At 41.0% G+C, this 15,725-nt stretch overlaps 1 protein-coding gene across 1 annotated transcript in view; it reads right to left on the reverse strand.

Annotated features, from left to right (window-relative positions):
* LOC124255624 (probable methyltransferase-like protein 24) overlaps window positions 1-15,051 on the reverse strand; it is a 34,349-nt gene extending 19,298 nt beyond the window's left edge. The window contains exons 1-2 of the mRNA XM_046689525.1: window positions 14,851-15,051; window positions 14,053-14,166 (exon numbers count right to left, since the gene is read on the reverse strand). Coding sequence (XP_046545481.1) covers window positions 14,053-14,133 — 81 coding nt within the window. The 5' untranslated portion in view covers window positions 14,134-14,166; window positions 14,851-15,051. The remainder of the gene's footprint in view (window positions 1-14,052; window positions 14,167-14,850) is intronic.
* Between the last annotated feature and the right edge of the window lie 674 nt (window positions 15,052-15,725).

A 15,725-nucleotide genomic window follows, 5' to 3' on the forward strand; every position in this document is an offset into this window, starting at 1 on the left:
AAGCTAAACACCAAGGCAACGAAAAGCTTGATCATGGTGGAGGTCGGAATTATCCCGCTATGCACTACCTCGGGTCCCCCATCTTTCCGACCTCCGTGGGCAGACGTGGACGGCAGCGTCGCAATTTTCACATCGCCGTGCCCGTCGTGCATCGTCCTTGCCCAGGAACATAGGCAAATGTCTGAGCCAGTGGCCAGCCTGGCTCTTGTCCCCATATAAAGAAATGGAAGTTGAAATCCTATGGTTTTCGTTCCTTTCAGGTGGCGGCCGCGATGAACTGGAATGAGCTACCAGCCCAACAGTCACATGTTTTCTAATCAAACCTAAAGACATACCTTTTCTCTATGTTTTAAAATGACTCTTAAATTCTATCTTGTCTGCGCTATGAGCATGCTGTCGGTGTGGATTTAGCGCAATATAAATGGACTAATTATTATTATTTATTATTTACCCCGTAAATACGTTGGATAGTTTGACTTTCGCCTGAGAGTACTATGCATTTTAAAAAGTTATTTGAGGGGTTAGAAAAACGCCCTTTTGCATGCACCTCCGCCATTTAATGGGCTTTCTGGCAATATAAGCCAAATTGTACAATATATATTTTAATTTTCAGGATAGATCCAATCTGTGTTCACCACCGTCACCGACGTCAAAAGAGCTTTCTAATGATACCAACACAGGTTTGTTGCAGATAGGTATAACGGAGTTAGAAGCAAACAAAGACGCGATAAGGCAAAGACTGAACAAGGGCGCATTTGAAAGGCCGACCACACAAGAAGCGGCGGTATAAACCGATGTGCGTAACGTCTCAACGTGCTGTTAGTACCTACACCATGCTTGATAACGGTGTTAGTACCTACACCATGCTTGATAACGGCGTTAGTGCCTACACCATGCCTGATAACGGTGTTAGTACCTACACCATGCTTGATAACGGTGTTAGTGCCTACACCATGCTTGATAACGGTGTTAGTACCTACACCATGCTTGATAACGGTGTTAGTACCTACACCATGCTTGATAACGGTGTTAGTACCTACACCATGCTTGATAACGGTGTTAGTGCCTACACCATGCTTGATAACGCTGTTAGTACCTACACCATGCTTGATAACGCTGTTAGTACCTACACCATGCTTGATAACGGTGTTAGTACCTACACCATGCTTGATAACGGTGTTAGTACCTACACCATGCTTGATAACGGTGTTAGTACCTACACCGAAACGTCGCACCTGTTGCAATAAACAAGTTGACTATCCATAGAACTTGCAATTGGTTTTCCTTCATTATTGATTAAGGTCTTAAGGTCTGATGTGGCAATTGTATTACATCTTATGTAATATGCGCATGGAAGTGCAGCAAGAGGGATTATCAGCTGACTTACAAAAACAAACATCGATCTAAGGATTAACCAATAACGCGCTGATTGATTAATTGCTTTTATCTTGCACAGTGGATTTGTCAAAAGGTAGTGTTTATGTATGTAGTTTTACTAATCTATACTGAATACACCCTGTCGCAAAGTGTCTGTGTAAAAACAACGTCCTCCCTTCAAAGGATTAACCGCCAATACATTGATTGATTGCTCATTACTGGCTAAATAATTACTTTGTTAAAGAATAGCGGACATCATGCAATTATATAATTAGTTGTCAGGTGTGCTATCTTGGGTGACCATCAGACTCTACACCAATGTGAAAAACCTGAAACGGTATATCACTTTTTCGCATATTAGACCGTTAAAAGACGGATGACATGGAGCAGGATTCTTCGTCAACTGAAAGTGCATGGCATGTCGTTCCTTTATGTGGATATTGACGGATACATTCCCCGAACAAGGTAATGGCATGTCGTTCCTTTATGTGGATATTGATGGATACATTCCCCGAACAAGGTAATGGCATGTCGTTCCTTTATGTGGATATTGATGGATACATTCCCCGAACAAGGTAATGGCATGTCGTTCCTTTATGTGGATATTGATGGATACATTCCCCGAACAAGGTAATGGCATGTCGTTCCTATATGTGGATATTGCTGGATACATTCCTCGAACATGGTAGGATAGCCTGATATTGTTGCTGTTATTTTAGTCTGTTTTAATTTTAATATTTACATTTTGTTTTTATTCATTTGTTGTAGCATTATCCAGAATCATGTTTTCGCCGTGAAGTGTAATGAGACAGACAACATGCTTACACTAGGTCGCACTTGGGGCGTGTGTGTGAAATAATACATAATCGACGTTGGCAATCTATAAAATGTCTAGATAGTACAGTCATGTTATAAATTCACAATAAGTATAGATCGTGTGTATTTTGTTAGCCTTCAAACTGCATACAAATATGATAATCTAATGAGGATTATAAGACAAAATATAAAGACGTACATTGACTTCGTTATTTTTCAGTCCTAGCAATTTTCACCACTGGCAGATGGTTGAACTTCAAAATGTTTCATTTGTTATCAAATTAATGAAGATGGAAATATTATCGAGTAATAAAGATTTCCTCTTGGTTGATCAATCTATACTTATACTATCAATTGCGTATGCGGGTAGCGCAGCAGAGGTCACGAACCAGTCAAGAGTTATGGGATATCATCCGGGTACTCACAACAATAACAAAAGCAACAACCAGTCTTGGATCAGTGGCCCATTAAATCTAGTATGCTATCATAAAATGACATCTCTATTCGTGTTTGGAATTGGTAAAAATATCACAATTGATCATTGGATCATAACAACCGTTCAATCATCGAAAATAATTGGTTTGTGTCATTAACCAAATCTTCCTGTTATGTTTGCTAATGCACAATATAATAAAGAACAAATCTCTTCGTGTTTTTTTCTGTTTGTTTGTTTGTTTTTTGTTTTTTGTTTTTTTGGGGGGCGGGGGGTAGGGGGTTCTTTGGGGTTTTTGTTGGGGTTGGGGGTGGTTGTTGTTGTTGCAAATTTTTAATCTTTAAGATAAATTCCATTATAACTTGGAACGAGCTCGTGATGCTTATGTATTCGTTGGTTTGGCATTTCTTTTTAACTCGCTGTACGCATGCGTAGAACATGTGAAAAATATTCACTGACAGGCTTCCAATTTGGTCGTATGTTTATCGATAGTGTTAGTTCACTCTAAGTAAAAGCTGTTACGAAAATTATTTACGTTGTGACAACTGTTCATTGTTAATGCCAACAAACGTTCCAGAATTGCTCGATTATGAAAAGACATGATCAATTTCTTGGTCGTTTAGTCATTGCGACAATGTACGTAGCGCCAGGAGCAGGCAATGTGCCTGGATTTGTGCGTCATATAAGCGCCCTATATCACGGGCCAGAAACGGTGGCTGTTGTTGTTTAAACGTCGCGTGGACGACGACTATACACAATCCATTGACATGTTGCACACCGACGTGAAGCTGGTTCCCAGGGCCAACTGGTGGTATCATCAGAAGTGACCTGTCTTTAACGGGTTCGAAGACGGGGCGCTTTTAAGCCCGATTTGACCCGATTTACGGCAGTATTTCACGCTGCAGATGCTTGTTATGTTTCGTACATCGACCACAGGGTTTTGTTGTTACTATGGATCGAAAGCCCCGTGTCTTAGCTTTCACGTCATGTGCGACACGTGCGGGTGTCGTCACGTTTTCCCACCCTTAAAGCCCCCCGAAGCTAAGCCCCGTGCGTGTGACGGGAGCCAAAACAGCTCAGATTTCATATCAAAAGGGGATTGATCTCTGCATCCCGCTTGCACTAATCGTCTCGCACCCGGAGAAAGAAACATATGCACGCATATCATATATGAAAATGTTGCCACGTGGACAAGGCACCTGGGATCGTCACGGGGTCGACGTGGGGCACCGGGTTGGACGTCCACGTCCATTTGGCCATCTGATATAGACATGTCTTTTTACCAAGAAAAGAGCCTTGCTCTGCGATCATCTTTTATACGTCGCGTGGACGACAAATATACGCAACCCATTGTTGCACATCGACGTGAAGCTGGTTCCCAGGGCCAACTGGTGGTATCATCAGAAGTGACCTGTCTTTAACGGGTTCGAAGCCGGGGCGCTTCGAAGCCCGATTTGACCCGATTTACGGCAGTATTTCACGCTGCAGATGCTTGTTATGTTTCGTACATCGACCACAAGCTTTTATTGGTTACTATGGATCGAAAGCCCCGTGTCTTAGCTTTCACGTCATGTGCGACACGCGCGGATGTCGTCACGTTTTCCCACCCTTAAAGCCATCCCAAGCTAAGCCCCGTGCGCTCAGATTTGACTGATCTGTGCGTCCCGTTTGCACTGATTGTCTCACACGCGGATCCCCTTTTGCCACTGCTGTATATAAACACAATGGGCCGAAACGACAATTATAGAGTTTTGGAATTACGATAAAATGATGATCTACCGGACAGGGCATGTGCGTTTAAACGTACCTACACATACACTTACGAATGGAAAGCCAGAATTGGGCATTGGCTTTTGACGTCAAGTGGACGCTATCCTTGCCTAACAGTGCAGGTCCCATCCTCATGTGCTGGCTGTGGTCCCAAAGGTGGCATCCAGACGGCGTCGCAACATCCTCTTCAAGCGCCGATTCGTCTCCTCCACCTTCCGCTTGTAGGCAGAGACCGTCATGTTCCTTGGTTTTACCCTCGGGAACAGACTTCCTATCACTGCTCTGGAGCCCGGCCGTTTCCACCGAAGGTAGTCCAGAAGATCCAGCAAGTCCTCAACCAGGTTCTGAGGATCAGTTGACGCCGACACGTCGTTCTCTCCCACTTGAAAGAAAACAATGCCCTGGAAACCTGCATCAAGGGCATCCACCACTGCTTTCATCCGAGCGACAGTCGCCCCTCCTATCTCACGCACGGAAGTGATGATGCCACGTGGAGGGGGACAGACTTGATCAAGTCGCCGCACGAAGCTATGTCCCAGGATGGCAAAGTGGACGGGCTTTGAAACAGGACCTTTAAAAAGTGTGTAGGCCATGGCTTGAATGAAGTCTTCAACAATGATGCTTGTATCTGACTGCTAGGTATATATAGCCCGAGCGATTGAAAAGTGTTTGTATTAAGCTCTGCATTGAGGTCACAGAGTCAATCAATCATTCATGGATTAAGGCCGGTTGGTAGCTTAAACCTGACACGACTCACTCATCCCATTCACTTATGCGATTAAACAACCGATCAACGATTGGCGCTTTCAGTCGTAATTCCCGCCACTTGGTTGGCTTCCATGTCTCACTCAGAAACTCTCGGATTAGGCATTACAATCAAAACATCAGAGCAGAGCCTGTGTGCCCCACCACAACAAGTGCCTCTGCAAACGTGACGCCAATGAAGGCTCATTTAAAGACAATGAGGTGAGTAAGAACTCACTATGAAGCTACTTTAGGAATGTAATTGTGTGAAGGTGACCTTTAGTAACAAACAATAAGAATTAAATATCACAAAAAACGTGTCTCCGTTTTCTCTTCACATGGAAATAAAGACAATACCAAGGCTAAACGTAGCCAAGAAATCGTTTTATTCATCCTTCCAGACAACATCAAACCAAGTGCAAACATAGCAAAAATTCAGTTCGCCATCACACCAGGTGGAATTAAAGACAATACCACGGCTAAGCGCAGCAATGAAAAACCAGACAACATCAAACCAAGTGCAAACATAGCAAAAATTCAGTTCGCCATCACACCAGGTGGAATTGAAGACAATACCACGGCTAAGCGCAGTAATGAAAACGTTTTATTCATCCTTCCAGACAACATCAAACCAAGTGCAAACATAGCAAAAAATTCAGTTCGCCATCACACCAGGTGGAATTGAAGACAAATATCCGGGCTAGTTCGTAGACATTGAAAGCATGTTCCCCTCACCTGGAAACAATACTATCAATGCCTCGGCCGGCCTACCGACTCAATTCATACAACTTGAGCCAAGTGTAGAAAATTTCAGTTTCACATGCCCGACTTTACCTCGATGTTTTTTTCCCGTTTAATTTACTGGTATTATTAGTTCTTTGTTGTTATTGTTTTAAGTTTATGTCATTGCGGTTTGGGTTAGGGATTCAGCTTAAAGAGAAGGCCGTAGGCTTTTAGTTTTAATTTATGTTTTTTTTCGGTTTTGGGAGAGAAGGACTTATTGCCCACATCGATGTTTTTTCCCCTTTAATTTACCGGTATTATTAGTTCTTTGTGTCGTGTTGTTATTGTTATTTTACGTTTTAACCTTCTTTGTTTTAAGATTATGTTATTGCGGTTTGGGTCAGTGATTCAGCTTAAAGAGAAGGCCGTAGGCTTTTAGTTTTAATTTATGTTTTTTTTCAGTTTTGGTTTACGTTTTAACCTTCTTTGTTTTAAGTTTATGTCATTGCGGTTTGGGTTAGGGATTCAGCTTAAAGAGAAGGCCGTAGGCTTTTAGTTTTAATTTATGTTTTTTTTCGGTTTTGGTTTACGTTTTAACCTTCTTTGTTTTAAGATTATGTTATTGCGGTTTGGGTCAGTGATTCAGCTTAAAGAGAAGGCCGTAGGCTTTTAGTTTTAATTTATGTTTTTTTTCGGTTTTGGTTTACGTTTTAACCTTCTTTGTTTTAAGTTTATGTCATTGCGGTTTGGGTTAGGGATTCAGCTTAAAGAGAAGGCCGTAGGCTTTTAGTTTTAATTTATGTTTTTTTTCAGGTTTGGTTTACGTTTTAACCTTCATTCCCCATTTGTAAGACGAACATGATCATGACGAAGCATTTGTGCATCACAGTCATATACCCACATGGATAACCATAGCTCACGAATTCAATACCCTAACAATTGCATAATGGACAGATAATTCAAACATGCTAGCACAAATATATAATACGAAACATTAAACCTGGAAGGATACAACTTTGATTTCAAAGTCCGATTGCTGTGATGGCGCAGTTGAGTCTACGTAGGAAGGTCGTCGTGGTAGATCAGATCTCTGTGAATTCTTCAGGTACTGTTGACAATGGCAGTGGAGCTGCTACACGTGATGAACAATACATACTACAATTTACATCAACATGCATAACAAACGTCAGAAAACGTCAATGTCCGTCTGGCGTGTAATGCCATTGCGTCTACCCATCAATTGGGTGACTCGCATACATAGCTGTAGACACTACAGCAATATACCTCTCCTTTCCAATATGCCACACCTTAGGGAATTGCAAAGATTTGACACGGCAAATCATGCACAGTTACCGCCAAGTCGCCTCTGAGCCACTGCCAAGACTCAAACTGGTTTGGGTGCGCCAGCTACCGTTTCGCCGTCATAGCCTCTCCTCTAAGGGTCGCCCCTTCACTCCCATGCAACACCATCATTTCGTCCTGCTTCCAGGAGAAATCCACCACCGTTTGCGCTTGCTTACTGCCAAGCCGCCTCTGAGCCCCTGCCGGGACTCGAACTGGTTTGCCTGCGCCAGCTACCGTTTCACCGTCATAGCCTCTCCTCTAAGGGTCGCCCCTTCACTCCCATGCAACACCATCATTTCGTCCTGCTTCCAGGAGAAATCCACCACCGTTTGCGCTTGCTTACTGCCAAGTCGCCTCTGAGCCCCTGCCGGGACTCAATGTGTTTCAGTTCTGCTACACCGTGGCCGCATCGAGCATCTTCGGGAGAACGAATGACGAATAGCATGAGCAACGTCGCGCGCCGTTACACAAGCTAAACACCAAGGCAACGAAAAGCTTGATCATGGTGGAGGTCGGAATTATCCCGCTATGCACTACCTCGGGTCCCCCATCTTTCCGACCTCCGTGGGCAGACGTGGACGGCAGCGTCGCAATTTTCACATCGCCGTGCCCGTCGCATCGTCTTGCCCAGGAACATAGGCAAATGTCTGAGCCAGTGGCCAGCCTGGCTCTTGTCCCCATATAAAGAAATGGAAGTTGAAATCCTATGGTTTTCGTTCCTTTCAGGTGGCGGCCGCGATGAACTGGAATGAGCTACCAGCCCAACAGTCACATGTTTCAAATCAAACCTAAAGACATACCTTTTCTCTATGTTTTAAAATGACTCTTAAATTCTATCTTGTCTGCGCTATGAGCATGCTGTCGGTGTGGATTTAGCGCAATATAAATGGACTAATTATTATTATTTATTATTTACCCCGTAAATACGTTGGATAGTTAGACTTTCGCCTGAGAGTACTATGCATTTTAAAAAGTTAATAAATACTTTATTTGAGGGGTTAGAAAAACGCCCTTTTGCATGCACCTCCGCCATTAAATGGGCTTTCTGGCAATATAAGCCAATTTGATTTCTGACTTTGGACAGAAAAGTTATATAGGATTTCCTGCGGAAGTATAGCAAAACATGACGATTTTTACAAACAAATTGTACAATATATATTTTAATTTTCAGGATAGATCCAATCTGTGTTCACCACCGTCACCTACGTCAAAAGAGCTTTCTAATGATACCAACACAGGTTTGTTGCAGATAGGTATAACGGAGTTAGAAGCAAACAAAGACGCGATAAGGCAAAGACTGAACAAGGGCGCATTTGAAAGGGCGACCACACAAGAAGCGGCGGTATAAACCGATGTGCGTAACGTCTCAACGTGCTGTTAGTACCTACACCATGCTTGATAACGGTGTTAGTACCTACACCATGCTTGATAACGGTGTTAGTGCCTACACCATGCCTGATAACGGTGTTAGTACCTACACCATGCTTGATAACGGTGTTAGTACCTACACCATGCTTGATAACGGTGTTAGTACCTACACCATGCTTGATAACGGTGTTAGTACCTACACCATGCTTGATAACGGTGTTAGTACCTACACCATGCTTGATAACGGTGTTAGTACCTAAACCATGCTTGATAACGGTGTTAGTACCTACACCATGCTTGATAACGGTGTTAGTGCCTACACCATGCTTGATAACGGTGTTAGTACCTACACCATGCTTGATAACGGTGTTAGTACCTACACCATGCTTGATAACGGTGTTAGTACCTACACCGAAACGTCGCACCTGTTGCAATAAACAAGTTGACTATCCATAGAACTTGCAATTGGTTTTCCTTCATTATTGATTAAGGTCTTAAGGTCTGATGTGGCAATTGTATTACATCTTATGTAATATGCGCATGGAAGTGCAGCAAGAGGGATTATCAGCTGACTTACAAAAACAAACATCGATATAAGGATTAACCAATAACGCGCTGATTGATTAATTGCTTTTATCTTGCACAGTGGATTTGTCAAAAGGTAGTGTTTATGTATGTAGTTTTACTAATCTATACTGAATACACCCTGTCGCAAAGTGTCTGTGTAAAAACAACGTCCTCCCTTCAAAGGATTAACCGCCAATACATTGATTGATTGCTCATTACTGGCTAAATAATTACTTTGTTAAAGAATAGTGGACATCATGCAATTATATAATTAGTTGTCAGGTGTGCTATCTTGGGTGACCATCAGACTCTACACCAATGTGAAAAACCTGAAACGATATATCACTTTTTCGCATATTAGACCGTAAAAAGACGGATGACATGGAGCAGGATTCTTCGTCAGCTGAAAGTGCATGGCATGTCGTTCCTTTATGTGGATATTGATGGATACATTCCCCGAACAAGGTAATGGCATGTCGTTCCTTTATGTGGATATTGATGGATACATTCCCCGAACAAGGTAATGGCATGTCGTTCCTTTATGTGGATATTGACGGATACATTCCCCGAACAAGGTAATGGCATGTCGTTCCTTTATGTGGATATTGCTGGATACATTCCCCGAACAAGGTAATGGCATGTCGTTCCTTTATGTGGATATTGCTGGATACATTCCCCGAACAAGGTAATGGCATGTCGTTCCTTTATGTGGATATTGATGGATACATTCCTCGAACAAGGTAATGGCATGTCGTTCCTTTATGTGGATATTGCTGGATACATTCCTCGAACATGGTAGGATAGCCTGATATTGTTGCTGTTATTTTAGTCTGTTTTAATTTTAATATTTACATTTTGTTTTTATTCATTTGTTGTAGCATTATCCAGAATCATGTTTTCGCCGTGAAGTGTAATGAGACAGACAACATGCTTACACTAGGTCGCACTTGGGGCGTGTGTGTGAAATAATACATAATCGACGTTGGCAATCTATAAAGTGTCTAGATAGAACAGTCATGTTATAAATTCACAATACGTATAAGCAGATCGTGTGCATTTTGTTAGCCTTCAAACTGCATACAAATATGATAAACTAATGAGGATTATAAGACAAAATATAAAGACGTACATTGACTTCGTTATTTTTCAGTCCTAGCAATTTTCACCACTGGCAGATGGTTGAACTTCAAAATGTTTTCGTTTGTTATCAAATTAATGAAGATGGAAATATTATCGAGTAAAAAAGATTTCCTCTTGGTTCATCAATCAATTGCGCATGCGGGTAGCGCAGCAGAGGTCACGAACCAGTCAAGAGTTATGGGATATCATCCGGGTACTCACAACAATAACAAAAGCAACAACCAGTCTTGGATCAGTGGCCCATTAAATCTAGTATGCTATCATAAAATGACATCTCTATTCGTGTTTGGAATTGGTAAAAATATCACAATTGATCATTGGATCATAACAACCGTTCAATCATCGAAAATAATTGGTTTGTGTCATTAACCAAATCTTCCTGTTATGTTTGCTAATGCACAATATAATAAAGAACAAATCTCTTCGTGTTTTTTCTGTTTGTTTGTTTGTTGTTTTTTTTTTTTTTTTTTTTGGGGGTAGGGGGTTCTTTGGGTTTTTGTTTGGGGTTGGGTTGGGGGTGGTTGTTGTTGTTGCAAATTTTTAATCTTTAAGATAAATTCCATTATAACTTGGAACAAGCTCGTGATGCTTATGTATTCGTTGGTTTGGCATTACTTTTTAACTCGCTGTACGCATGCGCAGAACATGTGAAAAATATTCACTGACAGGCTTCCAATTTGGTCGTATGTTTATCGATAGTGTTAGTTCACTCTAAGTAAAAGCTGTTACGCAAATTAAATACGTTGTGACAACTGTTCATTGTTAATGCCAACACATGTTCCAGAATTGCTCGATTATGAAAAAACATGATCAATTTCTTGGTCGTTTAATCACTGCGACAATGTCCGTAGGGCCATGAGCAGGCAATGTGCCTGGATATGTGCACCATATAAGCGGACTGTTACTGTCACCATCCTACTCTTGACCTAATAAGACCATAGCAGAAAGCCACAGTCTCAGAATTTCATGAGTATGCTTAAAGGTCACATAAACCCTAGGGGGTACAAATACATAAATCACTAACTGGCATCGTTATAAATGAAACCCCGTCATTAAAACTACTCATTTCGACCTTTAATTGACTTAAATCGACCTTTTTGACAACAGTGCACAATTCTCACCCGCGAACGAAATTTCAACCAATCAGAGCGGCGCGACTCTGTGACGTCATATGAGGAAAAGCTTTGAGGGCCGATGCAGAATTCATCTACATTTTAGGGGGTAAATTATCGTGTTTACAGGCTTGAATAAACCTGAAATCGTGACAATTGTTGTGGAAAATGAAAGCTATATGTTCTCACAATCTACTGTCATTTAATTTTGTCTCCTGCTTTGCCTAGTGTCCGAGTTACAACTTGTTTTCATAGACGATTCTGTCAAAATCGATTGGTGTCGTTAGGCCCTATTTGTATAATGACTGATCCAAATTGATCCCATTTCTGTGTTGTTTTACCTCGATATTTAATCATGTCATGTAAAAATCTGTTTGTATTCTCAAAACAGTGTCGGCCCATAAGTTTTCACATGCAATACAGCAATTAATACTCCCTTGTTGTAACCCGTGTTAGGTGGTATAAACCTACACATGTTATTTGTCATCATTCACTTGATTGTAAGTTAATGAATTTATAACAGGTATAATTAGCGGTAACACACTTAGATTACCCGACAAAGGTTCCCATTTGGCATTTCTTGTGTCTGGAGTAAATATTCAACATTACAAACATCGATCAAAGGATTAACCGATAACACGCTGATTGATTAATTACTTTTATCTTACACAGCGGAATTGTCAAAAGGTAGTGTTTATGTATGTAGATTTACTAATCTATACTGAATACACTCTGTCGTGTCGGTGTCTGCGTAAAAACAACGTCCTTCTTTCAAAGGATTAACCGGCAATACATTGATTGATTGCCCATTATTGGCTAACTAAATTACTCTTTTTAAAGAAAGGCGGACATTATGCAATTAGTTGCCAGGTGTGCTATCTTGGGTGATCAATGAGACTATACACCAATACCTGAAAAGATTTATCACTTTTTCGTATATTAAACTGTTAAAAGACACATCATTTGGAACAGTTTTGTGGATATTGATGGATACATTCCTCGAACAAGGTAATGGCCTGATATTGTTCCTATAACTTTAATCTGTTTTAATTTTAATATTTGCATTTTGTTTTTATTCATTTGTCGTAGCATTCAACAGAATCATTGTTTTCGCCGTGAAGTGTAATGAGACAGACAACATGCACTAGGGGGTGTGTGCGAATTATGATTCACATTGGCAAACTATAAAATGTCTAGATATTACAGTTCTGTTATAAATTCACTATAAGTATCAGCAGATCGTCTGCTTTGTATTTAGTTTCAAAATGCATACAAGTGTGATAATAAACTAATTAGGATTATAAGACCAAATATAAAGACGCACATTGACTAGTATCTACATACTGGTGAGTGGACATTAACCATGGGAATGTAGCAAGAAATTTATCGAGCAGTATTGTCACTTCGACCCCCACCTCGCTTCCGTGGAAGAAATCGTTATGTTATAAGTTGTGTCATGCAAAATCCGTTTGGTTATGATTCCAATACATATTTAACAACGAGTAGAAAGTAGTCTTGATTTTCTAACTTGATGAAAACAAACTATAATCTCATTAATTCTAACAGATTTTTTTATTTTTACAAATGGCGGCGCCCTGTCGGGAACATCCGCCAGTCTGAGGATAAATGGTATTTAGGTTTGTTTTCACCGAGTTACAAAATCAAAACTACTTTCTACTGGTAGTAAAATATGTATTTTATTGATAGCCAATAGGTTTTGCATGACATAGCGTATATCATAACAATTTCTCTCGTGGCAGCGAGGTGGGTGTCAATATAATACTACTTACAATATTATTGTTACTTCGACCACAACCTCACTTCCGAGGAAGAAATCGTTATGTTTCAAGTTGTGTCATAGAAAATCTTTATGGTCATCAATCATATGCATATTTTACTATAACAGTAAGTAGTTTTGATTCTTTAACTTCCGTGAAGCGATCTGAACACAAGTAAGATATCGTTTCAGGCTTCCACAACGCTCGCTTCGCACTCACAAACATAACCCATTTAGCACGAACTGCGGGGTCCTGTGGAAATCTGTGCATGGGGACACCATCGCCCGACCCCTAGGAGCAATTGACGACAAAGCAACGATTCGGCATGTCGTCGTTGATGTCGAGAAATCATCAAAATGATGAGCGTGCTACACATTTTCTATACAACTAACTGAAAATCGTTCCTCATATGACGTCACTGCAGTTCTCTGGCGACAGAGTTACGTAACCTGTCTGTGGTTTCGTTGGCGGGCGAGAGGGAAGCAGGCGACTTTTTGGCCACTTTTAATCGCTCGGTATTAATTAACCACAAGTTTTTAAAGAATAAATTTGGTGTTCCGCATAAGACTAACCACAAATCTTTCATATGTAATGGTTAAAAGAGTAACAAAAAACAAAGTTTAGTGGTTCTTTAAATCATGCACCCATTATCAGGCCAGCGGCCGAACAGCTGACCAGTTCATGCCTGACCTGTGACCTCGTTACATCCCCCATGCGGTGTTAGCTAAGGGGAGAGGGGGAGACTATCGGTATTACGACCCAGCCGGGAATTCGCCCGGGGCACACTGCGCGTGGCACACAGTATAGTGTATGTGGTATACAGTATATTGCACTCGATATACTGTATACTGCATGTGATACTAGGTATGACAGGACTTACCCCATTCCTCATTGCCGTGTATAAAACTACACAACATCCAATTCCAAAAACAAATCCGACGATTGCTTGGTTAAACTTCATGTTTTATCTCAGAATGAGGCGTAGATGTTTATACTGAAACAGACAAAAACACATGTTGTACTGATAACAGCGAGTGAGTGTGGTTTTACGCCGCTTTTAGCAATATTCCAGCAATATCACGGAGGACAATTGAAATGGGCTTCAGGCTTTGTACCTCTGTGGGGAATCGAACCCGGGCCTTAGTCGTGACAATCGAACGGTCTAACCACTAGGCTACCCCAACGATAACAGTAATGACAAATCGACATGACATAATTATTTGCATTTCAAACACCAGGAACTCTTCTAAAGTCTGTATTAGCGACACTACATGCAATCGATAATAGACTGTAACTAATCGGAAGCCGTTTTAGCCACTGAGTTGACTACATCATAATATTATGCCGCTTTCAAGAGTCAAATATACATACATAGGTATTAGAGAACTCTCGAAAAAGGAATGTATTTACGTATGCGATAAAACATACAAGTATAATCATATCAGAGGTTTTGCTCAGAGACAATCTTTCTGTATAATTCCTTTTCCACTTCTTACTTCACAACTAAAACTTTGAAGGGTATTTACAAGAAAAACTACTGAGGAGGGCGCTCAGAACTAATGCTGATTATGTTCCTCCAAGCCTGTTGGAGGTTTCACGAATATTATATATAACTGTTTATGAGTTAAGCGTGCCATGTGTAGAACTGCAGACTGTTTAAGAATAAACATTTACTGACCTTCGACAACCGCAGGGGATAGACATCTGATCACTTGTCGATATCGTAGGTATGGGCCCGGTCATTGGCGCAGAGCAGTTGCTACAGAAGTCCTATGACTGTATAAACATGTGGAGATCAATGGCAAGCTTTTATGAAACAGGAGGCGTTTGATAGTTTTGTGAGCTGTCGCTGCGGTTGTGTTGAGACATTGTACGGGCGCGGAACAGCGACAATATTAAAACGTCCGTGTCTGTCCCTGTGGTGGAGAATTTGTTTCCTTGTAATGGTTTTTCATGAATACAAGGCCAACCAAAGGTATATATGATCTTCAAATGATATTATAGTTGAATTAGAAAAACATAATTTTGGAAACAATTAACTTTCAATTGTAAAGTTCAACTCATATTTTCTCACCAAATGCCCTTTCTATTAAAATTGACCTTTGACCTTTCAAAACACAATTCCGATGAGCACATATGTAATATTATTATCCACAAATTTAAATCATGATCTGAGCATTCCAAAATCGGTTAATCCAAACCAGAGTTATGAAATTAAACCATCCAGTTATCGGTTAAATTATTGCCATAATTGACATGACATGTTGCACCTTAAAAGGGCCCCTACACGGCAGTCACGAACGGTAGCTGATGACAACCGGCTGTAAATCAAAGCTAAATCATTCCTGATTGTGAGAAATCACATCCCGTTTGGTCGCCAGAACTGCACTACATTTTCACCATTTTGGGGGTCTGGCTCATAGACCAATAGAAGTCTACAACCCGCCGACCCCAGTACGCGTCTGAGTGTCTACTCTGAGTGAAGCAAACAGGGAAAGGGTATGGGGGTATACAGTGACTATACCTCACTCACTCACTCACTCACTCTGGAGT

The sequence above is a fragment of the Haliotis rubra genome, unplaced genomic scaffold, assembly GCF_003918875.1.
Source record: "Haliotis rubra isolate DU_JTF1 unplaced genomic scaffold, ASM391887v1 Scf604, whole genome shotgun sequence".
Lineage (NCBI taxonomy): Eukaryota > Metazoa > Mollusca > Gastropoda > Lepetellida > Haliotidae > Haliotis > Haliotis rubra.